At 38.9% G+C, this 27541-nt stretch overlaps 1 protein-coding gene across 1 annotated transcript in view; it reads right to left on the bottom strand.

Moving 5' to 3' along the window:
• The window catches only part of PCNX2 (pecanex 2), a 144577-nt gene that overhangs the window by 113343 nt on the left and 3693 nt on the right, over window positions 1-27541 (bottom strand). The window contains exons 2-8 of the mRNA XM_065730527.1: window positions 25062-25270; window positions 22768-22885; window positions 20592-20628; window positions 18878-20155; window positions 10747-10894; window positions 10433-10578; window positions 9093-9186 (exon numbers count right to left, since the gene is read on the bottom strand). Coding sequence (XP_065586599.1) covers window positions 9093-9186; window positions 10433-10578; window positions 10747-10894; window positions 18878-20155; window positions 20592-20628; window positions 22768-22885; window positions 25062-25270 — 2030 coding nt within the window. The remainder of the gene's footprint in view (window positions 1-9092; window positions 9187-10432; window positions 10579-10746; window positions 10895-18877; window positions 20156-20591; window positions 20629-22767; window positions 22886-25061; window positions 25271-27541) is intronic.

Here is a 27541-nt window from a genome sequence, read left to right as displayed (position 1 = left end):
CAGGAAAATATACTGTTACCAACTCAGTAGCATTATTTTTCTAAGGAAAATCAGTGGCTTTAACTGTGTTCAAATGTGACCAGTTTGAGTCTACATGTGTTCATGTATACGTTCAGGAAGCATTCCACTTAAGCTACCAGGCTCATCTAAAATCACAAAATCTGAGAAGAAACTAAAACATATTTGCTTAATCCATAACAAAAGTGCTCGGTTGCAGAACAGCACCACCTGCTGAGCAGCCTTCAGAATTCTTCAAACTGAAGTTAGCTGCTATTGCTAGAGCAGGAAGGGGTCTCAGTGACATTGGTCACCTTGCTGAGAGATATAAAAAACAATGTTTCAGAAAAACAGTATTTTCTCATTCTAAAATGGCATCTTGAAATATTTAAATTAAAAAATAAAAATACATATAACTCTATTTCCTTCTACAAGGTTTATTCCTCATAGGTTTAGAAAATTTTCCAGTGGTGAAAATAATGGATTTATATATAAATAATAAAACTAATGGATTTACACAAGAGACATACAGTACTGCTAAGGCATTCAGCTAGATGCCTTCATATAGTACAATGCACCCCCATCAGCTTATTCGTGGATGCGAATGTAAAGCAATGAAGTTAACTCATTGATTTCAAGTTTGCCTTTTCTGCTCAGAGCCAGAAACACTAGCAGTCCATGACACTTTATAGCTACACTGGCAGGTAACTTCAGCCAAGGAGTTTTTTTAATACTTGCTAGACACCATTTTGCTGAAATTTGTTCTTTTTAACCTATGAGCCTGTTTGAGACTGAAAAAGCCCTGTTCTCAAAACAAAGAATAAAAAAACAAACACCACAAATAAGGTGGTTGTTCTTTCTTAATGGAGTTCTCTACCTATACTGGAAAAGCATTTTAAAATCAAACCTTAATAAAGCTTCTGAGAAGGTTGGGTTTAGAATCATTGCTTCAACTACATAGTGAAGCATTTAGAAGACTGATTGCTCATACTGAACACGCAAAGTGCAATACATATATTGGTATAGATGAATGATACAAAACAATAAAACATATAAAAATACAATTATATACATGTCAACGGTTTATGGGCTGTTTTGGTCTGGTTCTGTGATGATTGAGGTGGGGAACCCATTGATCCATGCCCCAGGGAAGGGGAAAGGGAAAAGGGAGATGGGCCTGAAAACAATACAGCGGCAACGACCTGAGGAGGAAAGCTAATTTACTAAATAGATATCGGAATGCAAGATAACGCAATATAATTGGAATTGAAACTAATAAATCAAATAAAATGAGCAAGAGTGTCTGAACTGGTCAGGTCTATTCATTTTGCTTCAGTTCTCAGATGCATGCCATAAATCCAGTTCTGTGGCCTTACATATTTTAAACTCTTGTTTACACTACATATATACAGCACATAAGCCTCCTAATGCCAACTGTTGCCAGACACAAAGTGATTAACTCCACCAAGAGGTCCACCACATGAACCTATCAAAGTATTTAAATGAATCAAATACTTCAGCATCACAAAGCTAAGCTGCTGTCACAAAACGTTTGTATTGCTCTAAATAGATACCAGCTCCATTAACTTCAAAATCAATGCTAGTATATAATGACATCACCTTCCACAAGCTTGAGAGTTTCAGTATCATTTTCTTCTCAGGAGTTGAATACAGGAAAGAAGAAAAACCGCTCGCGTGGTATCCTCATTAATTGCATTATTTAGAGATAAAATTTAAGTGTTTCTGTAAAGAAATACAAATGGCCAAATGCTTCTACTGCTTGTGAGGACATAACTCCAGCTGTCTTTACGAAAGCTGATACCTCACTTGAGAGAGAAAATTGGCTTTTTCTCAAAAAGTAGCTATTTATTCTAACTCTAGAAAAAGAATACAAAAAGCATTTTCCCTTGGACTTACTCATATTTGTTTTTCAACACAGCAAGCACTGCCAGGTTAGTATGTACATATCCACACCAGGATTCTCTGCGTACCATGCTCTGTATTTTTCAAAGCATAGTTAGCCACAGCACATCTTCCTCTGCACACGCATCCAAAAAATCTTGGAGCTTAACAGAATCAAATGCAAAACTGCACAGCAAAATGCCCAAACACCAACAGATACTAGACAGTAACCACCACAATCCTATGTTGGTATCTTCTTCAGTGATATGCAATAATCTCTTCTCATATTGCTGTACTCATCTCTGTTCATTGCAAGGGAGTTAAACTAGATGACCTTTAAAGGTCCCCTCCAACTAAGAGGATTCTGTGATTCTATCATACGAGTTTTACAGTGCTATCATGCTATCAAGCCTGTGATCTGCTTCAGGCAGTATCAATGAAGTTTTGCATAGTTCCTTCCTTTGTAGATATTCCCAATCAGAAACTGATTTCAAATGACAAAGCATTAAGGACAAATAATCTGAATGTATAAGCATTAGACCATTTCACGGGATTTATGTGAGTATAACTATTTAACATTATACTTACTAACATTGCATCATGATATTGAATGTTGTGCCCCAGCTTTCTCCAACCACAAAGAACAGAATTTTATACACAGTAAAAACTGATATTACATTTTTGGTAAGAGGAAAGCTAAATAGAAATTATTAAAAATAGTAAAATGTATCATATTAGTCCCCTCACATTTAAAGTAAGCTTACTGTTTACTGTCTTTGAACTGAAGTTAAGAAAGCAGATAACAACAGGGTCCCAAGTTCCACCACCGAATTATAAAATAAACACATATTATTCATCAAAAAGAAGTACTTAAGTATTCAAATTTTGTAGTTTACAGTTTCAGGCAGTATACTATTTTAGCACTTGATACTCAGAAGAAGAAGTGGCAGTAGCTTATATGAGTGGAACAGTTTTTCATAGCTGAGAAACCAGGAAGGATAACATTCCTATTGATCAACCTCTGGCATGCAAGTAATTCAGAAAGATAGAATTCTAAGAGCACAGTATTTCAAACATACATTGAGGAAAGCAACATTACTGAGAGATAACAAATACAGGCACATTTTTCTTAATATGGATATGTACACAAACACACCAGAGGTTGTTTGACCTTCTGAAAAAGGCCTCCAGTATGCAAGGACATTTAGAAAAGAAGTCAAACATTTGAAAAAAAACAGATTAACCTGGTAGAGCAACTATGCACAGAGTATTCAATTGCAGTATAATTCATGCACTGGCATTGATATATATCTTATGACACTACAGACTTCTGTACTGGGGACAGATCATATTACTGACACAAATTATTAATGCTATTACTATGATTACTGTAATTTTACAGGGTTATATTTTCACTGATACTTATGAGCTCCTTTACATGCAATTCCCAGAAAACATGATAGCCATTATTTATTGTTCTGACTGCTTATCAAAAGTGATTCACTTATTTAATTACAAGAGACATTCAAGGAAGTTAACGAAATTTCTTTGAAACACCTGCTCTCTGTCACACAGCAGCAGACAGAAAGGATGTATCAAAATGACACCTCCTAATTGGTAAGACATTTGCTAACTCCAACTTGTTTCTAATAGCCCCAAAAACCAGGTATAAACCTCTAAACACGGTCGAACTTGGACATATTTTTGCTTCACATTTTAAAGCATATTATTGCCAGTGACTGTGAGTTTTACTTTGTATCACCGGTTTAATGGGAAGAAAACTTTAAATAATGATTGTAACTGTTCTATACAGGTAAGGTTTCAAACCTAGCAAAAATTCAGACAAAAGACAGACTGATGGAAAAAGGGAGTTGATGTTTATACCATTCGCCAATTTTACACAACTGTGAACTTCTTTGTCCTCCTTTGCCTTCCCAGAATCCAATCACACACCTAAGCCACGAGTCACAGAAATATGAAGGATTCACTGTAAGGGAAACAAAGGTTGTTGAAAAACATAATATAATGGGGTAGAAGGTTTTTCAAGTTTTTAAGCCCAGAACAGATTCAAATGGTTTTTCTGCAAGAAGTTGCTGAGGTAATTCATGAATTCAGGATAGCTAACAGTTTGCACTATCTCTCTTGTCAAAGCCTGTTACAAAGCAATTTATGGCTAGAGAAGGAGTTGGTAGAGGTAATGGGAGCATCAAATTTAGAGGCAATTAGCTCTGCAGGGAATCCATTCCAGTGACTGGCAAGAGGTGCTTCTGGCAAGACAACAGTCAGAAGTGGGGTCAGGGTAATTACATGGACAGTAATTGGGGAAATGATTAGCCACCTGCCAATGTTTAAGCAACTTACCAAAATCAGTGACAAGAATCACCTGCCAAAGTGAGATTTAAGATGGGAAAAACATTTTTTTGTGTGCGTCCACTCACACACAAATTGTTACAATGTAAAGAGCAACTTTAAATTTAACTTTTAAAATGCTTTAAAAGCTGGACTGGTGAGAGACAAATAGGAAAATAGGTGAGACAAAAATAGGATACTAATTTGAAACAATTCTAATTCCTAAGAGACCATTTTAGAGAGTTATATAAACTCTTATTAAGAAGAGTTTATCCATGTTTAAGAAGCTCTGAAGGTCTTTTAGAACTTTAAGAAGCTCTTTTGTTAGTCCAACTACTACAGTATCTAGTGGAATATGCATTAACCCTGATAAGCTGGAAAATACTCTAAAGATCATACCACTACAGAGTACAGCCAAAAAAGAAGTGATGATGGCTAGTACTTGAAGTCAGTCAATCCCTCTAACAATAATGTTTCCAATGTCAGGGAGCCTCTAGAGAAAGCAAGCTTTAATCCTTTAAACTCAGACATCTGCTTTCTGTGGCATATTTTAATCCAGTTTTACTCCTTCAGGTTGTTCACCTAGCCCTTACAAGCTGAGAAAGGGCAGGAAGCACACAAAAGCAAAGAACAAAAAAATCATAAAACCAAACCAGTTCCGTGAGAAAGAGGTTAAGACTTTTCATTATTTGTGATAAATGGATTTCAGAAGCCATGCCAAGAGGATCAGATTAAAATGTTCACAGACCACAAAAATATTACTTTGATTTCAATTCCTAATAATTGCTGTTGTGAAATGCCAGATTGGTTAAGGCTTTACTACTGGAGCAGATAATAGTGAGATTCAATAGACAGAAATAGCGAGTTATAATTTGAATTTAAGATTGTTAATCATTAGTTAGTCTGCCTCAAGGCTCTACTTAATGGCTTCTTTCAAGTAATATTTAAATACTTCATAGGCTTAAATATTTTATCCAGATTTGCTTGACTTATTCAAAAGGTATTTACCTTTGGACAATTCACATGCCACTTAAATTATCCTTGACAGACCAGTTCATACTCTCTAATAAAAACCCCTTTCTGAATTACACTGATACCCAGAAGAATGCCACGGTTCAAAGTGTGCTGGTACCTCTGTTCTTCTGCTTCTACTAACAGCCCCAAAGCCAACAACCACAGCCTAACTTGAGTCAACATCCCCAATTCTCCTCAAATAGGAGCATCAGAGCACACCCACACACATCTGGGCTTCACTGCCTCGACTCAGTTTGATGCTTTTGTTTTAGGAGAAGCTAAATACTAGAGGCAGAGCATGATGGGTGAAAAACGTTTTAAAAGCTTATATATTTCTCCTGCTATTTTCTCTGTCAGCTTCTGGGAAATCTGGGCTCACTGAGATCAAAACAGGACAGGTTCACTCTTCTCTGGGTGAAGAACTGGCTGGAGGGCCGTGCCCAGTGGGTAGTGGTTAATGGAGTTAAGTCCAGCTGGCATCTTGTTACGAGTGGTGTCCCCCAAGGGTCGGTATTGGGGCCTATCTTATTAAATATCTTTATTGATGACCTAGATGAGGGAATTGAGTGTACCCTCAGTAAGTTTGCAGATGACACCAAGTTGGGAGGATGTGTCAAACTGCCTGAGGGTAGGGAGGCCCTTCAGAGGGATTTGGATAGGCTGAACAGCTGGGCTGAGCTCAATGGGATGAGGTTCAATAAGACCAAGTGCCGGGTCCTGCACTTTGGCCACAATAACCCCATGCAATGCCATAGGCTTGGGGCAGAATGGCTTGAAGAATGTAGAGAGGAAAAGGACCTGGGGGTGTTGGTTGATGCTCGGCTTAACATGAGCCGGCAGTGTGCCCAGGTGGCCAAGAAGGCCAACAGCATCCTGGCCTGTATTAGAAATAGTGTAGCCAGCAGGAGCAGGGAGGTGATCACCCCCCTGTACTCAGCTCTGTTACGGCCGCACCTCGAGTACTGTGTTCAGTTTTGGGCCCCTCACTACAAGAAGGACATTGAGGCCCTGGAGCGTGTTCAGAGAAGGGCAACAAAACTGGTGAGGGGTCTGGAGCACAAGTCTTATGAGGAGCGGCTGAGGGAGCTGGGATTGTTTAGTCTGGAGAAGAGGAGGCTCAGAGGAGACCTTATTGCACTCTACCACTTCCTGAAGGGGGTTGTGGTGAGGAGGGGGTGGGCCTCTTCTCCCTGATAAATAACAACAGGACAAGAGGGAATGGCCACAAGTTGCGCTGGGGAAGATTTAGATTAGACCTGAGGAAACATTTTTTCTCTGAAAGAGTGGTCAGGCACTGGAATGGCCTGCCTAGGGAGTTGGTTGAGGCACCATCCCTAGCGCTGTTCAAGAAGCATTTAGATGAGATGCTAAGGGATTTGATTTAGTAGTTCAGTGGGTAGGGATGGTGATAGGAGGATGGTTGGACTAGATGATCTTGTAGGTCCTTTCCAACCTATGAAACCTATGAAAACTCTATTTCTGCTATTCAGTGAAAATGCAACCCTCTAATATCCAGGCATTCATTTTCTCCCACACTCTTTAAGCTCATAAAATTTAATTTGGATGGATGCAGACACAAAACTTTTTATACTCATGTAAAAGCGCTGTCAAAGTCATTGTCTTGTCTTCAGTTAACTTTCTGATGGGTCTGGAGATGAGCTAAGGACACGTCAGGATTGCAATTCATATCTATTTTCAACTACCCTTTCATAACAGCATCTCCCGTTGGCACAGACTTCTTGCACAACACTATGAACAATGTGACAGACAAGCATGTGGGGTATGTAAGTTATACCAGGAAGTCTTCATATCCTTCACAATGACAGCACAAGACATGACTTGCTACTGATTTGGGGAACGTGTATTATCACTTTAGCTAACCAAACATACCCATCAAAGGAGGGCCTACCCTTAAGTGAGTAATTTCTCTGGAGAGCTCTCCACAGAAACATACAGAAGAGATTGTAACTGAAGCAAGCACTGTTTATGCCTTGTGCCTTGTTTCACTCTGTGGATTTGCCCTTTTCTTACATAAGAACAACCTTTAGCTGAGAACTGTGACTATTTGGCTTACTTTTAACTATGGATAAGAAACTAACCTGATGTTAAGTGCTGTGCATGCCTGCTGGTAGAGGTAGAAGGGAATGGGGAAGGAGAGATGCCTCATTCCTGAACTGTTTTTAAGGAAGGTAATAACATTTGTTCCTACATTTTTATAGGCTACAGCCATTCAGTATCATTTAAATACAACCTTACTTGATGGTGAACAACTGAAGAGAAAACGAAACCCTTTTACTTCCCATGTTACCCTTCAATCTATGCACTGATGCTAGAAACCGCCAGCTGAACAACAAATGTAATTAATCTCTCTGATCAACAAATGTAATTAATCTCTCTGATCTAAAGGTATTACAAACTGCTCTTGCAAAACTCAGCTTTGAGCATGCTTCATGTTTCCTAGCCCTCCTTTGTTATTCATGTGAATTTCTGCTTTGTACTTCCCTTTATTACTGTTCTGTTCTTGGAAAAGCTCTTGTGTTCTTCATTCTCATACAAAAACAGTAAAACACTGATCTTTGCTGTTTTGTTCTATTACAGTCTGAACTGATACTATACTCCGAGATTTGCAGCAAAGGTACTGATCTTTATAAGTTAAATGGATGTGAATGGCTGCAGAGAACATATGAACTCACCTTTACTAACAACATTTAACAGACTCCTTAATATGTAATTCACATCTCTAAAGGTCTACAAACCACAAACTAAAGAACTGCATTTAGAGCTGTACAGCAAGACACAGATGCCATGTAAGTATCTAGCAAGGACAGCTTTAAAGGACTGATTATTTGAGAAGGAAGATCGTCCTTTTTTGATAAAAACAGGTTATCTGAAAGCTGTCAAGAGACCTGAAACTATTTATACATTTAGGACAGATTCAGTTCATAGTTACATGAAGGGTCAAGGGAGGGCATTATTCTGTGCTAGGTAGAGGAGAAAAAAAAGTTGCCAGTTATATAACCCCTAAACAAGACGTTTGATGAAAACTAGACTCTACCATGGGCTCTTTCCACATTTTGTGGAAGAAATAAAACATTTCTATTTTGGATGAACTCAGTTTTTTCTTCATCCACTGAAAATAAAGATTATTATTCTCCTATATCTCGTAACAGCATTTTATTTATAATTCTAGTGCATTCATAACATATTCCTGAGGTTTTCAAAAGTCTCAGTTGAAAGCCAAACACTTTAAGAACATTATTAATACAGTGAACTCTCTAATCCACTCACTGTTACACATGCTCTATAACAGTATGAAAACATTCAATAAAAATAGTTATGAACAGTTAAAATTATTGTTTAGATACCATTTTCAGACTAGTAAATTAGCATTAGACATTTCACTGAAGTTGAACAGCTCTGCTGCTTGAATTCAGAGGAAATGGTGTCAGTTGCTGATACTGATAGGACCCAGCAGGTAAAGGAAACGAGTAAAACAATAAGGTTGAGAGAATATCTGGTAACAGTCTCACTTACTTTGTTTTATTCACAAATCTAATTTATATTGCCACACTTGACTTTGGCTATTCCCAGAAATTAATGGAAATCACATAGGCTAGTTTTGGTTTTCATTTTCACTTTTCCACATCAATATTCTTACATAGCAATCACTGTTCTAGTAGAGAATAAAAATGCATACTTTGACATCTTTATAATAGGTTAACACATTTATTCTCCAGTGCTCTTCCTTCACACACATCTTTCAAATCCACAATCTGCTTCATAGCTTCCAGCAATGAAAACTCAGTTTCTAAAAATAAGGGTTTACTTACTGAGCGTTCGAAATACAATCACAGTTTGATAGTTGATGTCGAAAATTTCCTTCCTTCTGACAGCCAGCCTTTAAATAACACGACCTAATTTCCCCTTCAGAAAATGTATATATGCAAGAAGTCAGTTACGTGATCCTTCATTTTGCAAACAAATTTATCAAAAAATATTAGGCACATTTATAAATATAAACCAGTTTTCAGTTTACATACTAGGTTTATCTTAAAGTTCAGAAAGCAAACTAACATTCAAACAACTGAAAACTTTAAAGAAAATGTGGAAGTACAGTGAAATTTTGACCTCTTTTTCCATAACTAAGCACAAGAATCCACGAAAGCAAACATAAACCAAATCTAAACAGCATCTATAGAAACATATCTGTAAGAGGCTTACGAACTACACTGTCATTAAAATGCATGCAAAGTAAATGGAAAGACCATCTATTAATATAAGCTCACTGCTGAACAGATTTTTTCTTTCCGTTCAGGAAGGTGAGGTTAAAAAGGTATAAAACAGCAAAAATTCTGCAAAACAAAGAAACTGCACGCTTCTTTTGCACAACAGGAAGAAACGAAGAGTCCCTGTTATACTCAAGCCCGAGGCCATGCTATTCTGCTGCTCTTAGCCCCACTGCATACAAGGAACTGTAGGGCTGTGAGCAATCCCAGGAGGAATCAGCAGAAAAACAAAAAAAACCACAGGGATCAGGATCCTAGCTGGCATGAATACTCATTCACACTGAAAGCAGCTTTAAGGGAAAACATGGTGGCTGCAATTCAAAGGTGTTGGCCAGGACCTCACAGGGCTCCACGCAGAGTTCAAACAAACCACCATCACACGTGTTACAGCTTCAACCTCCAGTAATAGCTGTGGAGCAGTCCTGCTCCAAGCACAGGCCTAAGACCACTTCACTAGTTAACTCACTTGAAAGAGGTGGCAGATCAGGACTCTGAACAAAAGTAACCACAATGTCATCAGAGAGAGCTCAGCCTGAGCCAGTACCTACTCAAACTCAGCTGGAGAAGACAACAGTAAAGAGGTGAAAGGTTTTGTCCACCCCTCCCAGGGCAAAGACTGTGTGCCTGCACTTCTTGAGGATGACATTTAGAAGATAAATATCTGGTACGTGTGGCACTGTACAAATTTCAGGTCTGTGTGGTTGCATTTTGAACACTAGTTACTGCTGCTCTGAAAGTGCATTTACTGATATGACTAAGCCATTTTCTTTCATGCACACAGAAAACATGCAATCAGTAACAGGCAAGATGAGAAGCATCCTCTTAGGTAGCCTAACATTTTCTACAGAAATTTCTTTGTAATTATTCCACCTGTAGAAACTCACCATTTTCATCTATGAACACATGCATTGCATCCACGGACAGCTCATCTTGTACAGACGCCTCAGGTCCACTTATTACTTGCAAGACAGAACTGTCTTGCTGAGAAGTTACTCGGTAGATTATCTGCCTTTGCCTGTTGCCCTGGTAACTTGACACAAAAATGTTTCAAAACTACTATGAGGAACTTTTTTCTTGTTCTCAATAAAACAGAAAGAAAGAGAGGTTAATTAAAAGTTTATGTCATTTCTATTCAATGAAACAAAACAGATTACATCATATCTTTGAAGTACAAAATTGTAAAGTAAACTGGCCTTACAGTGCTGTAAATTTGGCAGACTCTGGTAGCACTGGACTAGTACTAGCACGATCTTGGCTTTGTACATCTGATCTTTCCTGCTTAGGAAGTTGCTCACGGTGCTTTTCTGTTCCCGACACTTCTTCTTTTCTCTCTGTCATCTGGCTATCTGGAAAACAGGGCAGTGAAGTAGAGCCACCCTTCACAGATGACTGTCAAGAGTGTTGTTCATTACATCCGCACAAGAATATCCAAAAGAAAAGCTAAAACACAACAGCAAACACTAGTTTCATGAAAAACATTAACATGACTTATATAATGCTGTTTAAACAAACTACACAATTTTGGATGAGGAGATATTCTGACCTGATAAAGCTAAGTAAATGCATTGTTTCAAGAACAGGCTGCATGATACAAAGGACAAGCGAGTAAGAATTTCTGCTTTTTCTCCCTCTTAATCTAAAGGAAGTAATCTTCCCTGATCCATAGTAGTAAGAGTCTGCCTTCTTGAGGACCGTAACTTATTTCCCAGCTGTGCATACTGACAGCAGAGAAGAGGCTCACACTCTTTTATTCTCACTCCCTTTTTCAAAAAGAAGGGATGCATCTTCCAATGAATTAAAGCTGGAATTTGCACCAAAAACTACACAGCTACTCAACTTCTCTTCATTACCAGTCACACTCTTCATGCAGTACAGAGAAAAACAAGCTAAACAATTTCACAGTAGCTTTCCCTATGTTTGGAAAATACTGAACTATGGATATTAAAATCTACACAACTGATTTGTCCCGTTTCTTCTACACTGAATATACCAATTTATATCACCTCTTTCAAGTTATATCATTTATATAAATAGCATTTATTTATTTCTAGATATATAAATTTCCAAGTGATGGCCTCTTTCAGCTAATTATGCTTACACTGAGCAGCAGAACGTGTTGTAATTCCTCTGTGGGATTTTAAAGTGCAACAAACAACAGTTTCATCACCACTGTAAGCTGTCACACAACTGAAATGTTTAAGAGAAAAAATAATTTGTTCTGCTAGAGATGCTGCAGTGTGCACTGTTGTTTCTTTGCTTCTTATGCTTAGCAAGGCATATGGATATGTACTTACCCAGACTTTTTTGCAATACCTGCTGCTTAAGCACCTAAGAAATGTAATCAAGAAAAAAAAAACCACAGAAATTCCATTTGCTAAATTGTATTTCCTGCCAAAACAATTACCAACCCAATCTGCAAAAGTTACCAGTCAAGAAACAGTGTTATCATAGCTAAGACAGTCTAACAATAAAATACGTTCAAGGTTTCCAGAGAAAAAAGTACTATTAGGCCAACAGATACCATTGAAGAGAACAGACAGGCTTTTGGATGCACAAAACTTTCTGATCACCTGTCTGTGATTTTTCCCAGTCATATCAGCTGCTCTAGCAACATCTTCCTTCTACAAACCTACCTGCCTTCAGGAATTAGGTCATCTCCACACCAGTTTCAATTCACACAACATAACCTTTGAAAGTCTTAAAGCCTCAGGCACCTGTATGCATTCCTCAGCCTCAGTGCACAACTGTAGAATCCCTTCTCTCCACAGACGTTGCCTACTCATTTATTTTTAGTAAGAAAAATAAAATCCAGAATAAGAACAACCGTAACTGTACCACCACGCTTCGATCCCAGCAGGTCTCAGCCCTTAGTATAAGGCACAACAGGAAGTACCGAATATGAAGAACCTCACCAGGGCCAAAGACTGCAACCACAAGTCTGACCAGATGGGACAGAATGAGCAGCAGAAATAAAGACAACACATAACTCTTGCTTGAAATAGCAGTTCCTTTGGCTTCTGCTGATAAATTTTCAAAATATCATTACAACACTGACAACATTTCAGGTCTCTTATCTCTTTATGGAGCACATGGAAGTTTAGGTTCTTGGGCAGTATGGTGAGCATAAGCCTGGTTTAGGGAAAAGCTTTGTGTCTGTTATATGGGGAGACAAACTTCAATGGGTCTTCCAGACCTAATTTCTCTTATTTAAAATTATAAAAAAAAAATAATAATTAAAAAAAACAGGTTGGTGGGCTATTTTTTTCCTCCCTTTTCTATTTAATCATTTTAACATATTCTTAAGCGGTGTCTTATTTAACCATGAATTACTGAAGCATCCTCTAAATCATGCAACTACCAGAAGACATAGACACCTCATCAAGAATCATCTTCTCAAAGGTTTGGGCTGTGGAAGCATTAATAACTGATAGAGATCAGAAAATTGTGGTTTTAAAATCTAATTGGTCTCACATTGCCCAAAACTGGCTCGAGGGTTGAAACAAAAAGATTTTTTAATTTGATTATCTAGTGGTTTCAGAAAATGCCTCTCTTCCCCATTCCAAACCGCAAGCCTTTCAGACTTCTTTCCTGCAGTAGTAAAGAGTCATAATAACAAAAACATAAACAGTCCTGCTTCTTACAGGCTTCATATGCCAATCAGTCAGCACCTCAATAATGAGTACTTCCAACACTGGACAGGTAGGCATTACAGCTTTGAGACTATTTTTCATAAGCACTCATTTCTTCCAAGTGAATTACACCATAAAGATAGGGGTGTCTAGACAAGGAGCGCCCTGCCAGGGTGCATAACAAGTTCCACATCACCAAAATGCATCCTGGCAAAGCTTAACATTAAGCTGCCAGGAGAAACACTCACCATGACCAAAAGAAGAGTAAAAGGGTAACACAGCACAACTGCACCTTCACTGTGGCCTTTAGCAAGACATGGAGCCAGCAGCACTCCTCCTCCATAACTCTGGAGTACTTGTAGCTAGGCCAGCAGAAGCCCCAGGCACAGGCTTGGGGTCAGCAAACAACTTGGTCACGGATCTGGAAGCTACAAACCATATCTCAAGTACCAAGATCCATAGATGCAGTACTGTGTGCAGTTCCGGGCACCACAGTACAAAAAGAGCACAGAACTACTAGAGAGTGCCCAAAGGAAGGCTACAAAGATGGTGAAAGATCGGGAGGGCAGGACACCTTGAGAAGTCCCCTGGGTCTGTACAGCCCAGAGCAGAGGAGCTGAGGGAGGCCTGATGGCAGCTGCAGCTCTCCCAAGGAGCGGAGGGGCAGCGCTGAGCTCTGCTCTGTGTGACAGCCACAGGGCCCGAGGGAACGGCGTGGAGCTGTGTCAGGGGAGGGGCGGCTGGGGGTTAGGGACAGAGCTGCACTACAGGGCGGTGAGCACGGAAGGAGCTGCACAAGGCAGTGGGCACAGAGTGCTGAAGTTGAAGGGGCATTTGGACATCACTCTCAGACATGGGGTTTGGATTTTGGGTGGTGCTGTGTGGAACCAGGAGTTGGGCTCCATGATCTTTGTGGGTTATTTCCAACTCAGGATATTCTACAATTCTACAGCTACATCATGCCTCGAGAAGGGTGGTATAGAAGAGTCCTGTACAGACATCTAGGTGTCCAAGTCTATACACCTGTTTTATATTTTGGTTGAGCATAACATACATCCTGGTAAAATCCTTACCAAGACCATTGGGAAGAGTCTGACAGCAGCTTTACAGTCCAAAGGGAACAGCTTTTGTAAAAAATAATAACCAAAATACAACAACAGTTCAAATTTGAAGTCTCAGCTTTAACATCGCCTTACATTTTATTAGGTGATTTGAATGAAATTTCCCTGTTCTGTGAATTTTCTCCAACATATTTTTACTGTTTTGTACCCTTTCTTCTGCCTACCAGATGTTTTTCCCTTGTCTTCTACATGCCTATCCCTATTCCAATCTCCACAACTCAATCTTGCAAGTTAAAATGCCACTGTTGTCATAATTTCAAACACCATCTGTTTTGAAATCTGGTCAAGCAGAATTAAGCTAATTAAGCCCAAGCCTCTTCTGTTCTTTAATTGCTGTTGCAGAATCTACTTCTTCCCACAACACTAAGCTCCAAAACAGAAATTTTCACTTTGAACTGTATTTGTAGCCTGCTTTGTTGCAGAAATAACTAACTTCAAGTCACTCTATGCTCTTGTCAGTACTCAGCATGAAATAATAGCTCTCTGACTGACAATATCTGCCTTTCATATCTGCACATAACACTTTATAAGACTAAAAACAGTCTAATTGACATTCCCAAACCTTTCCTCATCCTTTTTGCTTTAGAAGAGCCTCGCAGGTGTCCAAAGTGCATTTTTGTTGCCCTTTACTATGTTTTAATAAATAAATATTTTAAAAAGTAGTTTTGTTACTTATGTACATCAACTATATTATATACACTATACACAGCTCAAGACAATTCCTCAGAGCAGCCCAAGCAAGTCAAAATGCTGGACACCCACCCACAAAGCTTATGTGCTTTATCCACAATCCACATTTGCCTGATATACTAGAATAAAATAAATAAATAAATAAAAAACCAATAGTAAAGCTGGTCACCCCAAACATAGCAGTGCTCAGCAAATCTGATGCAGTCCACAAATTGCTATAAAAGTTCACCATGGGCAGTGAAGAAATACATGAGATTATCCACTAATAAGGATTACCATATTAATCCTGAAGCAGTAGAAAAAGCTATTGGTACTCACTGTGCCTGTTGCAGGACAGGGAAAATTAAACACAGAAGTGACTTACTCAAAATAATCACCTACGCCAATAACAGAGCTGGGAATAAAACCATGGTTTTTGAGGTCTCAGGTAAGTAATCTAATCATTAAAGCTAACAATGTCAGAACATCAACCTCGGAAATAGGTTCACAATTTCTTTACAGTGTCAGCCTTGCCCTTGAACACACTAACAAAAGTCACTTCAAAAGTCTGGTATTTATAGGTCGCAGACTATGAAGCTTGTTTACAGACTAAGCATCAGATTGAGCAGTGAGTTCTGCACCACCACAGCCTCCGTCCAAAGGGGCTTGGTGTTCCATGTGCCCCCTGCCCTCATCCCTGCCCCAGTCTCACACTGCAGCTGTTGTTGGGTCTGGTGGCTCAATGCAGAAGATTCCTCTGTCCCACAATTACACAGCAGGCCATAGCCCCCTTCTTACATGTGTGTGTGTGGGGGGGGGGGAATTAAGTTATCTAAAAATATCCACTTAAGTACATCCTAGCTTTTTACAGGAGCAGTGTAATTGCAAGAGATCCAAAAGAATTCACTCAAGGTTGTGGTTTGGGCACTGACCAGGATGACGAGTGCCTTTTCTAAAAAGAGCATGAAAAACATCTCAATTTAGGCCACACAGTCCTGGTCAAGGTTCTACCATGAGGATCCCCACCACTCCCACAGTTGGCTTTTTTCCTTGGTGATAACACTGTCTGTTCCAGATTCCAAGTCACTTGAGGTAGAGGGGATACAGGCCCTTATCCTGCACAGATCAGGTGTGCAGATGTTCTTCCTCTGCTCCCAGCATGCCAGAAGGACACAAAGCAGACCCATAAACCCAGCTTTCCCTACGCAACTTAAAGGATGCAGAAAATTTGCAGTTGCCCTTCCACAGGCTGTCATTATGAGGGCGGTGAAAAACTGGCTCAGAATTGAAAGGACAGTGGCCCAAAAGTCATTTTTAGCAACAGTGTCAGTGGTACTTTCTTACAACATAGAAGAGATACAACGTCAACAGAACAGCTCTTAAAAGACAGCTTATTCACTTCCTGTATTTAACACATTAAATCTGGCAACCCTGTTAGTCTTAAGCAAGGCTTTTATTTTCTTGCACCGTGTTTTACCGAGCTGTCTACTGGCAAAGAGCTTGCTGGGTGAAAACGATGCATATTCTGTTTCCACACAAATCACAAGTGTGTGGAGGGTGCACACATCAAACAAAGAACCATTTATGACATTCACTTACTCACTTTCAAGACTGTTCTGATTCACAAGTTTTCCTGCTTTCTCCAAATTATGCAAAACATGAGCTTTCTTCCATGTAGCTCTGAATACACAGCTTTCCAGGAACTTGCCAAGTTTCTCACGTTTCCCAGTGAACACCTTTGTGTGGTGCATTTCATGCTCCCTTGGACTAGACATCTGTTATTACCTTCTGCCAATTAAGTGGTTTGCAAGGTCAAAAGAATAAAGAAACAAAAAGACAAACAACCTCCTCCCTTGAAACAACGGGTGTGTAGCTTTGCCTTGCTTTATATTGCCTCCCTTCTATTTTATTTATTTTTTTTGAACTACCACTTGAAAGTGGGAATAAATGTTTATTCAGATCTGTTCTAAAATGCTCTTTTGTTAAAAGCGCATTTATAATTGCAAGGCTGTAAACAAATTAGAGGCTTTCTCTTTCCTAAAATCAAACCTTACTGTGGGGAAGCTGCCAGTAATGACAGCAATTTATTTTAGCAAAGAGCACACTCTGACTAGGCAAGAAAATAAATAAAGCCTACTTGCTCTTAACAGCAACTGCCTTTGAACTATGTCTCCCTGGCTTAAAAAGTTCAGATTGAGTAGCCTTGTTCCCACAGCACAACACAAGGTCCGCAGACACCACACAGTGATAGAAGCCACTGCAGTCCCATTTCCCCTACACAGGAGGACAGTTGCTGGGCCTGTAACAGCTCAGCACACCCCAGAAATGCAGAGGGCAGCTTAGCTGCATACAGATTAACTCCAGTTTCTGACAAACATAAGGAAAACTTAAAGAAACAGAAAGGTACTGAATTCACATTTGGCCACTTCATATATCAGATCGGTTTGAAGAAAGGTGTTGAGTCCCCATGTTTTCCAAGGACTCTGAGTTTGAATAAAAATAATTGAGTTTGACAGATCTAAAGTCGGATAACTATGCACATGAATCAAGTTTGTTAAGTGTGTCATCACAGAATTTATGGATTTATTCTGATTAGCCACTGCTTTCCATTATGGAGGCAGTCTCCCCACTTTCACATTACCCAAGATATTCAGCTGAAAGCCATTTACTTATATAAAGCTGACACATTCTGAAATCACCTGTATGATTTCCATACAATGAACGTTTTCTTTTAAGGGGGAGCAAGGTAGAGGAAAACAGACATCTGAGAGCCAGGTCTACGCTGTTTCAACATGGAGAGAAGCTGCCCTGCTAAGGCATCAGTAAGTTCCCCAAGTGCAAAACTCAAACTAAGATTGCTTCCTCTTAGGCTATCTTAAAACAACCTATCACAGCATCTAAGGCTTACAGAACATTTTTGAAGGGAATACAGGCTGTCTCATTTTACTTTGGTCCAGATCTTCCAAACCAGGAAATTGCAGATCACTTGGCAAGTACTCCAGCACTCCACACAGCTCCACTGCACCTCATCTTGCAGCCTCATGAAACAAGCCTTTTAGTTTTCTTTATACAGCTGCTAAAGACATTACAAATAATGTTCCTTTCCAACAGAAAAGGGTCAGAGTTTGGCAACAGCAAGGAAAATGTTGGATAAAATCAGGTATTTCTATGTTAGAACTATAAATTGGATTGCATACAGGTTTTAAAGAGAACTGATTGAGGTTTTTGGTTGTGTTTTTTTTTTTCTTTTTAAACTTAACTCTTTTTTATTAAATGGAAAATTGTATGACAAGATACTATTTTCCATTAAAATATCTGAGGTTTTCAACAAACACCACTGAAAAACTTTCTTCCATAAGCCCAAATATTTGGTCTTAAGCAACTGAATATCAAAACTCTTACCTCTTGAGAGACACATTGGGAATGTGATTGTTTTATTTTTAACTATAAAGCAACACATACCTGTAGAGGAAGCTGAGGAACACATGAACACATGAGTTAGATAGAAGCTGAGCCACTACTAGTGACAATTCCAGCTTTCTACATACTCACAGATGCACGCAGATGAGTCTTCACATGTACCATGTAAGAGAAGGTACCACACTAACTGTATACAATTTTCTAATAATTTTTGGATGTTTCCACAACCAGGCCTGTAACGTACTGTAGCAAAGAACATTAGATACATACTAGACACCTAGTGAGGTTGTAAACATTCTAGAAATTGCAGCTGATACTATCACTCTTCCATGAAATCACCCTGATCTAACCAAGCCCAGCCTTCCATCAGCTAATCACAAAAACAGTCCTACTCTCTGTATTCACCATACTGCAGATTTCAGGACAAGCTATAAGCAACATAACTAATTTCAACTTTCCTATTCCAAAAGTTGTAAATCATGCATCATACCTCCAGTGGGGATGTTTTCTTTTGTAGTCTCCATTTTGACAGTAGACTGATTAGATGCCTTCATCTTTGAGGTATTAATGGATTCCAGGAGGGAGACAAACTCTAGAAAATTAGACTCATTGGGCACCTGTCCTTCTTTAGCTTCTAGGTCTGATTTAGAAGTCGGTAAAGTCTTCTCTTTGTCAGATGCCTCCACAGAATTCTTACTTAAAAGCACATCTGTCCCACTGTCTACACTCAGCACCCGCATATGCCTCTTTTCATGAGCAGTTCTACAGGATTGAGGATCTAGGCTCTGCTGTTCTTGTTTTGAATTCAAACCCACATTTTGTACATTTTCAGAAGCATTCTTCTGATCCGGATCTAAGCAAATGTTATTTTCCAAAGGAGCATTTACTGGATTGCTATGTTCCTTTACTGCATCACCAGATTCATAGCCAGAGCAATGGTTGGATGACAGATCTGTCCTCAACATTTCTGGAGTTCTTTCACTTTCACTGACTTCCAGACCTTCGTTACCTTTGCTGTCATCAGACAAATCAAAAGTTATAACGGGAATTCTGAGCTGTTCATTAGTCTGCTGACTTTGCCAATCTGCTGTGACTATACCAGACTCAAGAGCTGAGCTCGTTCTCTCAGTACCCACAGCCCTCAGATGGACAGAGCCTGCTAGGTCACTGAGGGTGCTGTTTGGTGTGCTGCTCATCGTGATGACAATTTTAATGGGCTCACACAGCTGGTCTCCAGGAAGAGAGTTGTCAACAATTGCAACAGCAGTCTCACTATCTGAGCAGTCAAGGTCTTCATTGGTACTATCAGCACTACAAGAACTTTCAACAAGCTCGGGATCTTTGGTTGCAAAAGCACTGCACTGTGAGCAGTTACTGGTAAAGTTTGCCTGCAGTGAGCCATCTGGCAATTTCTCTCTTTTGTGACTTCTTGGATTACTTAAATGGTCTGAAATAACTGAATCTTCACTGTCCCATGGCTCCAAAGAAACTCCAGTCCTTAAAATATCAACTTGTGATGAAGAAATATTGGATAAATTTTTAGCAACATCTTTGTCCATGAGAATAACTTGTGATCCATGTTGTTCATCCTTTCTGCTTTGATTTATTCCAGTTCCAGTAAGTGTTTCTGCAGCAGCTGTTTTTGTCACTATTGCTGATGCTGTAGAACCTGAAGCAGAGGCTGAGGAAACTGGCAATACATCTGCTTTGATACCAGGTGAGGTAGATGAAACTGGTGGCACAGTCTGGTCTTCTAATACTGTCACCCCTAAGAAAAGAGTTAGGTTTCACAAATAGGATCCCTATGTATTTTCAAGGTACAATCTTTAGCTAGCAAAACTTGCAAAGAAGTCTACAGTCAGAAGATTTTTAAGGGCTTTAAGATGTTACCTGAACACTGGCTACCTCTTTTAATGCATTCCAGGGCTTCCCAAATGCATGTGAGGAAAGTTCTTTTGTCTACCTATATGAAAAAAATGGGGAAAGCTACTTGCATTCTCACCAAAAGGCTGTGATCTAACAGCTGAGAAAGCCTCTGTGAGAATTTCCTTGAGATTTTGTTATCTTGAGCTTTTCCATTCAGCTCCTAAAACGAGGAAGGACAGATTCTGCTGCAGGGTCTTCTGTATCATTTTTATTTATTTATTTTGTGGCAAGCAAGGATTAAACTAAAGTGTAAAGGTGTTATAATGCCTTTAAAATACCTTTGAGATCTTCAATAGTTTCCCGTGTTGGCAGGTCCTAAAAACAAAAACCACGCAAAATTACTAAGACTATATATTAAATTCTGTTCTAAGAAATGAAGTAGATGTAATGCAACAGATCAATGCAATAGTTAACTAATCAAAGGTTAATTACAGTACTGGTATTTGATAAACATCACTGAAATTTGGATGTGTACCTTTCACAAAATGCAAAGGGTGGGTGATGGAGATGGTTATCGAACATCCATGCTCCAAACTGCATCATTGTAATTGTGTGCTATATCTGGGGAGAAAAATTTAAAGTTTTCCCTTTTTAGAAAACATTCTGTGGAGCCTAATCTAGACATTCTTAAAATATTTAAGGAATAGAATATATCATCTTTTCCATTTTTCATTTTAGTGATTTTAAGACATATAGCTGAAAAAAGTTTGGTCTCCAGTTCTTGGTATCAATTTCTCAACCAAAAACTAGAGAAGAAAGCCATTAAGTTGTCCTACAATCATTCCAATTGCAAGGAGATCATTTAGCCTGCACCCTTTCCCCCTGCACACACATACTCAAGGCAGGCACAGTTAGAGTAGGTTGCTCAGGGCCATCTTCAGTACAGCTTTGAATATCTCCATGAATGGAGATCTCACCACCACTGTGGACCACCTCTCCCAGTATTTGACCACATTTCCAGTTAAAAGAAAAATAAATAAATCTTTCTTTTTTTTAACCCAATTGTACCACTGTCCCTTAGTCACCATGTACCTCTGAATGTGCTCAGTCTTCTCTATATTCTTCCATTAGGAAGTTGAAGACAGTAGAAAGTTATTTTAGTCTTACATAGATTTTAGCCTTAATGAGGCTAAAACCTTACATCTGCCTGTCCTCATACATCTTGTGCCTCATTCCCCAATCACCTCTGCAGGTGGCCCTTTGCTGGATTCTTATCAGCACGTCAGTGTTTTGCAGTGGAGAGGCCTGAACTACATAGTACTTCAGAGAAACATTTTGGGAAAAAAAAGATGAATGGAGATCCATCAAAAAGTTATTAGGAAAAAAAACCATGGACCTCTTCAGGCTGACATGCACCAAAATTGGGAGAAAATAATAATTATATCCTACGATCTCATAGTGGTAGCCTGGCAGCAAGAAGAGGAGACTAGGCTTGACTAGACCCAATCTACATGTTTGGAAATGGGTGACTGACAAGTTCCCTGATTTTGCAGACTGGACAAATACCAGAATACTGGGGACTAGGACAGAAACAAGGTGGAAAATAGTTTATCTCATAAAAGAAAAATTGTTTATGCCTGTGAATCATACAGATGCTACAAAAAGGTAGAAACACTCTAGGAAATGAGGAAACACTTTTGATTCAGAATACTTTGAAGTAAATAAGGACACAAAGGGGAAAAAAATGAAGACAATGAGGTATCAAATAGCTACTTATTCAGAGATCACTAACCATCCTCTGTACTGAAAGAGGCAGGAGTCCTGTAGAAAGAATAGTATGGGATCATATAATTAAAGATGTTATCACAGTATACTTGGGGAGTAGCTTAAGATTACACAGACAGCATTCATTCTGTTCCCTAATTTTTGTACACTTTATTCTTCAAATTTCTCATGGGTATCCCTTATTTTTCTTAAATAACATCTACAAACTTCACTTTCAACACTTTATACACTATCTGATTCAGAAAGCATGACCAGTAGTGTGGAATCTCATAGATAACTCCTAGATTTAAATCAGCTTTTATGTTTTCTTTAAATATCAAACTGCTATTTTATAATTGTGAGTCGAGTTACAAAAAACTAAATTACTAACGCTTCAGGAGTGGATTCCATCTTAAGGAATGAGAAACTGCTCTGACTGCATTGGCTTCTCCTTTCTCCCAAAGCAGCCTTGAAAACTAGTTGTCCTTAGCAAGATTTTCAAGTCATTTGGTATCTACAGAGCAGACAGACACCTCCCGAGACTCACATAATTATCTACTGCAGGTTCAGGTTTGTAAAATTAAACTTCTGGGACAAGGCCAAGGCTGATGAACAGCAGCAGTTATATAAAGTATCCTTCCAACTCAGAGCAGACCTGCTTCCAGTCATCAGCTTCTGACTGTACAACACTCCATCTGATAAGAACACATTGTGTAAAGTGAAAACGTTATTACCAAAATGAATACTAACCATTGCCCCAGATGAGCTCTGTGAGTGGAAAGCTTCGAGCCTTGAACTGTCATGTATTGTTGGGGTAGAGCCATTTTGGTTGGTATCACCAATTACACCATTATCCCCAACGTGATTGCTGAAAAGGGGAAAAGGAGCCAAATTACTTACTTACCTCCTATCAAACAACCATATGAAATACAATGTATAATGTCTATTCATATAATCATTAGACCATAAAAAGTGAAGTAGTTCCCCTTGACTTAATTAAAAGAAACATAAATTAGAGAGAGCTAGTTAATCATTTTCTTGGTGGATGCATTCAGCTATTCACTACTCTTTTTAAACATTTTCTTTTAGATTTTCCATGGATGTACGCAAGATTTTTATTTTTTTTTACAAGATTTACTATTGAGAATTAACATGTTCTCTTTCTCAGGTATAATACAATAACAATTTAGTTGGAATAAGTAAATAAACAAATACCCATTGTGACAAAACATCAAAAAAATTGCTTTCCCAATTTTAGTTTTAAAATGGTACAACTATTCATAAACTATAAAATTATTTTTCCTGGGGATCTCAGTCATCTTCCCACATCTTCTGTAGTTCGCTGACTTCAAAAAATTTGTTCAACCAACATCAAGGCCTGTTTAAAATCTATCATTCAGCTAGACAAAATATTCTTTATTTCTGAACAAGAGCTAAATAACAGACTGCTGTGTCTGTGACCTCCTACAAGGAAAACCTGAAATGACTTAACACACAGGTTTTAAGAGATGCTACTTCTAATTCTAAGTCAAAACTAAGACAGAATAATGGAAGTTAACTTTTATTTCAATATCCAATGGGCAGGAAAAAAAAATGAGGTCCTGTTTAAATTTGAGCCAGCCTAGAACAGATGAGCCTCTCCAAATACCACGTTAGACATCTGTAAATAGGAAACAGCTTTGTGGGCTAGTGAGAACAGAGCCTGAAGGGAATCACTCAAACTAAAATAAAACCTTTGTTTGGTAATTTACTTATGAGAGGCACTTCTGAGAAAAGTCTTGGTGCAGACAGACCTTGATGGTATCAGCAAAGTCACTGCTAGGAGCATGCCACAGACACACCAAAAACACAAAAGAACAGCACTACCAAGGTACACAAACAAACCTGATGCTGCATAGCTTGCACAGAGCTAGTGGTAGCAGAGTTTACCATAGTGACTGTAAACGCATTGAAACCAGAACAAAAAGTTCACATACACAGAGCATTCAGTTGGAGTTTGGCAGATGTAACAAACCTACTCCATTTAAGCTATGGTTGGACATTTTATGCTGCAGCCACTGCTGGAATGTACCATACTTCAGGTTCTTTCACATCTGTTGTTGAGATTGCAAACAGTGAAAGCAGGCTGCCAGCTTCATTTGTTTCTATGACTCAAGCTTGAAAAAACAGTAAAAAAAAAAGTCTCAATTTATTCCAAAAAGTATCCAGCAGAATATTCTACATAGGCATGATTCTGGAAAATCTCTGTTCTAACCTACAGCACAACACTATTTTTTAGCTGTAATACCAACTCAACCTGGAAGCAACCTTATTGACTGTAATTATTTATTTGCAGTACAGAGGAAAGGCTGGAAATGCCTACCCAATGCCCTGAGAAATGAAAGCAGCTCTAACTTTACTCTTGAACTGTACCACAGAAAGACCACAGGCAGGCAGAAAAATAAAAGGAATGTACACATCTAGGCTTGATCAGAGGACATAAGCTGCTGTAAGCGCACAATACAAATTTTTACTTAGGCTTTCAAAGCCATGATACAAAAGCATTTTCTTTACCAACAGGTGCACATCATTTCCTTGTCCCTTCCCAGCATGTTCAGTATTGTATGGACTTTCACCACTTTCCCAGAAGTTGTAATAGGAGCAAAACACATTTTTCTTTCTGCTGAACAAACTGCTCTTCTCTCTCACCTTCAAATTTCTTCTTTAGCGTGGGGATAAAACCAGGACAAGTTCCTTCAGTATTTAACACTTCCTTGAAAACTCCCAGGTTTTTTCCAGGATCTTTTAGCCCCTCCCAGGCAGGTCTCTTTCCTTCACACAGTTCAGTGGCTGCCCCTATATCCAAATCAGGTGCAGCTCTGTCTGCTTCATCATAAGCATGCTAGAGCCACTGAGAATAAAAGCACTGATAAGGGTTTCAGGAGTGCCTTTCCCCACAGAATTGTAGAAGTTTTCTTGCTGCCAATGTGTAGTTTTGCTGTGCAGGACAGTGCAAACTTAACAGTTATAAACAACGTACCAGCAACATGTAATGAAAAGCTTACCTGTCACTGGAGGGCTGAAGAACAGTGTTTTCTTTCAGGACCTCTGTATCTTTACACTGCCTTCCATTTTTTCCTGGGACCTGTTGTTGAATTGCTTCACCTTTGTCAAACATAAGGTGCAGACGGTAACTGATCACCTTAATTGCTGTGAAGAACACTGTCACTAAGCTGCAGTATGCAAAAGCCGTAACTGCATTTGCTGGACAAGCCTATAGAAAGGAATAATAAAGACATCATCATACATGTTCATTATAAGAAAATGGTACCAAAAGGACAACCTCAATTTTTTTATTTCATTAATTGTCTTTCATTTGTACCTCCACTGAGTTTTGAAGACACAAGAAGTAGTGCATCTCCATATGGAATACTTGAGTTCTACTCATCAGAAAGTTTTAAAGATTTGCTCAAATTTCAAACAGTTTATTCTTCTTCTGATTAGCTATGGATAGTTTCTTTTGTTAAATTATTAACCAAGTCAGTAAAAGCTCACAGTTTACTTTGTTCAAACACTCCTTCCAGTTCTCGAAGAAAGCTTATAAATAGGAGGGAGACCAACTTTTTACATAGTCCAATAGTGAGAAGACAAGGGGAAATGGTTTTAAAGTAAAAGAGGGAAGATTTAGATTAGACACTAGGAAGAAATTCTTCACTCTGACACAGCACAGGCTGCCCAGAGCTGTGGGTGCCCCATCCCTGGAGGCGCTCAAGGTCAGGTTGGATGGGGCCCTGGGCAGCCTGAGCTGGTGGGGGGCAGCCCTGCCCATGGGCAGAGAGGTGAACTGTATAGTCTTCAAGGTCCCTTCCAACCCAAGCCGTTCCATGAATCCCCATTCCTAGAACAATGAAGCTTTTCCTGCATTATCAGACACAAAATAAAAGATTAAATATCCACAAAAAGGAAGCTCCTTTTGAAAAATTGTCATCTTTCTCAGCTATGAGAACAGTGCTAAAAACACTAAAATGCTGTACTTTCACTGCCTTTTTCTAACACTTCACAACGTCTCCTACTATCTCTACTGCTAAAGAACTAAAAAAAGTTAATCAGGATCAGTCAAAACAAATAAATGTAATGTATTTGGAGAGGCAGGCTCTTTGAATGCTTTTTTTTCTAAAGTTCATAATTGTTAATTTGCAGCTGTCTGAACTGTGTCTGCTGATTTGGGATGGGCACCCTATCTCTTAGTCATTACAGTGAATTATAGTTCAAACACAGACATCAGTACGTCATGTCTGTGAAGGAACAGCACTATCCTATGTAATACTTCCTTACTGTAAAGAGAAATTCATAATTAATTCTTCCAGTTACATTTGAAGGGCCAAAATCTTCATCTCTATTGTCACTGAACATCCTTATACATAGTTTTTATTCACTTGCGGTCTCACAGAGAGATCTAACTCTGTTCCCTAAATCTATAAATATAAATACCAGCTTTGGAGATCAACGATCATTTGAATTTAAAAAATCATTTCAGATTCAGAAATAAACCACGCTGCACCACATAAGGAAGGAAGGGAAGGGATGAGGTACATTTACTTCATCTCTAAAACAAGCCATCACATCTATCTCAATGTTGAAATGAGTATGCTGAATCATTTCTGCATTATCACAAGCAAATGAGTTGCTACTCATCTGTCACATTTGGCTTGTTGAGACTTCATTCCTTCGTGATAGGCACGTGAAATTTTTCAGATAAATTCTTTCTTAGGACTATTCTGATTCATACAGAATCACAGAATATTTTGAGCTGGAAGGGACCCATAGCATGATCAAGTTCAACTCCTCGCTCCACACAGGACCACCCAGAAATCAAAACTTTGTCAGCTTGGAGCTGTGACCACTGCCCTGGGGAACCTGTCCCAAAGCCCAACCACCCTCTGGTGATGAACCTTTTCCTGATATCCAACCTGAACCACTTCTAAATTTATTACATAAAAGTAGAGAAGCTATATAGCAGGTATGTATTACTAACAATACCTGTTGAGAAAGACACTACTTTCTACAAACAATCTTAGCTCGTTAAAAGTACTTCATCTTATGTACACATGCTACATGTACGTGTACACCAGAACTCAGAATATTCTTTGGTCATTTACTGACTCTGGGACAGAAAGATCTATTTGCAAAGCAATGCTCCCAAAGTTGAAGCCTTGGTGGATACAGTTGATGCATTTGTTTTTTATGACTAAAGCATTTGCAAAACACAAGTTAAAAATCACTTGGTTTCAGAAAGAAATACAGCCAATTGTCTGCAAGGATTTTTTCACTTTCCAGAAATCTCTTCAACTACACAGTTAAAGCATGGATTGTCCTCTCAGTTATAAATAACACCCCAGAATGAGTCAACAAAATAGAAGGGCTTTAGAGGTGACCTATTAAGCTTAATACATTTTATATGAATAATATCAAGAGGACACAACAGAAATAGACTTCCAATAACACAGCCTATGTTTGCACAGAGTACGCTAGAGGGGAGAATCAC

The sequence above is a fragment of the Cyrtonyx montezumae genome, unplaced genomic scaffold, assembly GCF_038088225.1.
Source record: "Cyrtonyx montezumae isolate F1298 unplaced genomic scaffold, pur_monq_1.0 scaffold_0, whole genome shotgun sequence".
NCBI classification, from domain to species: domain Eukaryota; kingdom Metazoa; phylum Chordata; class Aves; order Galliformes; family Odontophoridae; genus Cyrtonyx; species Cyrtonyx montezumae.
This window is presented reverse-complemented; position numbering and strand designations above follow the sequence as displayed.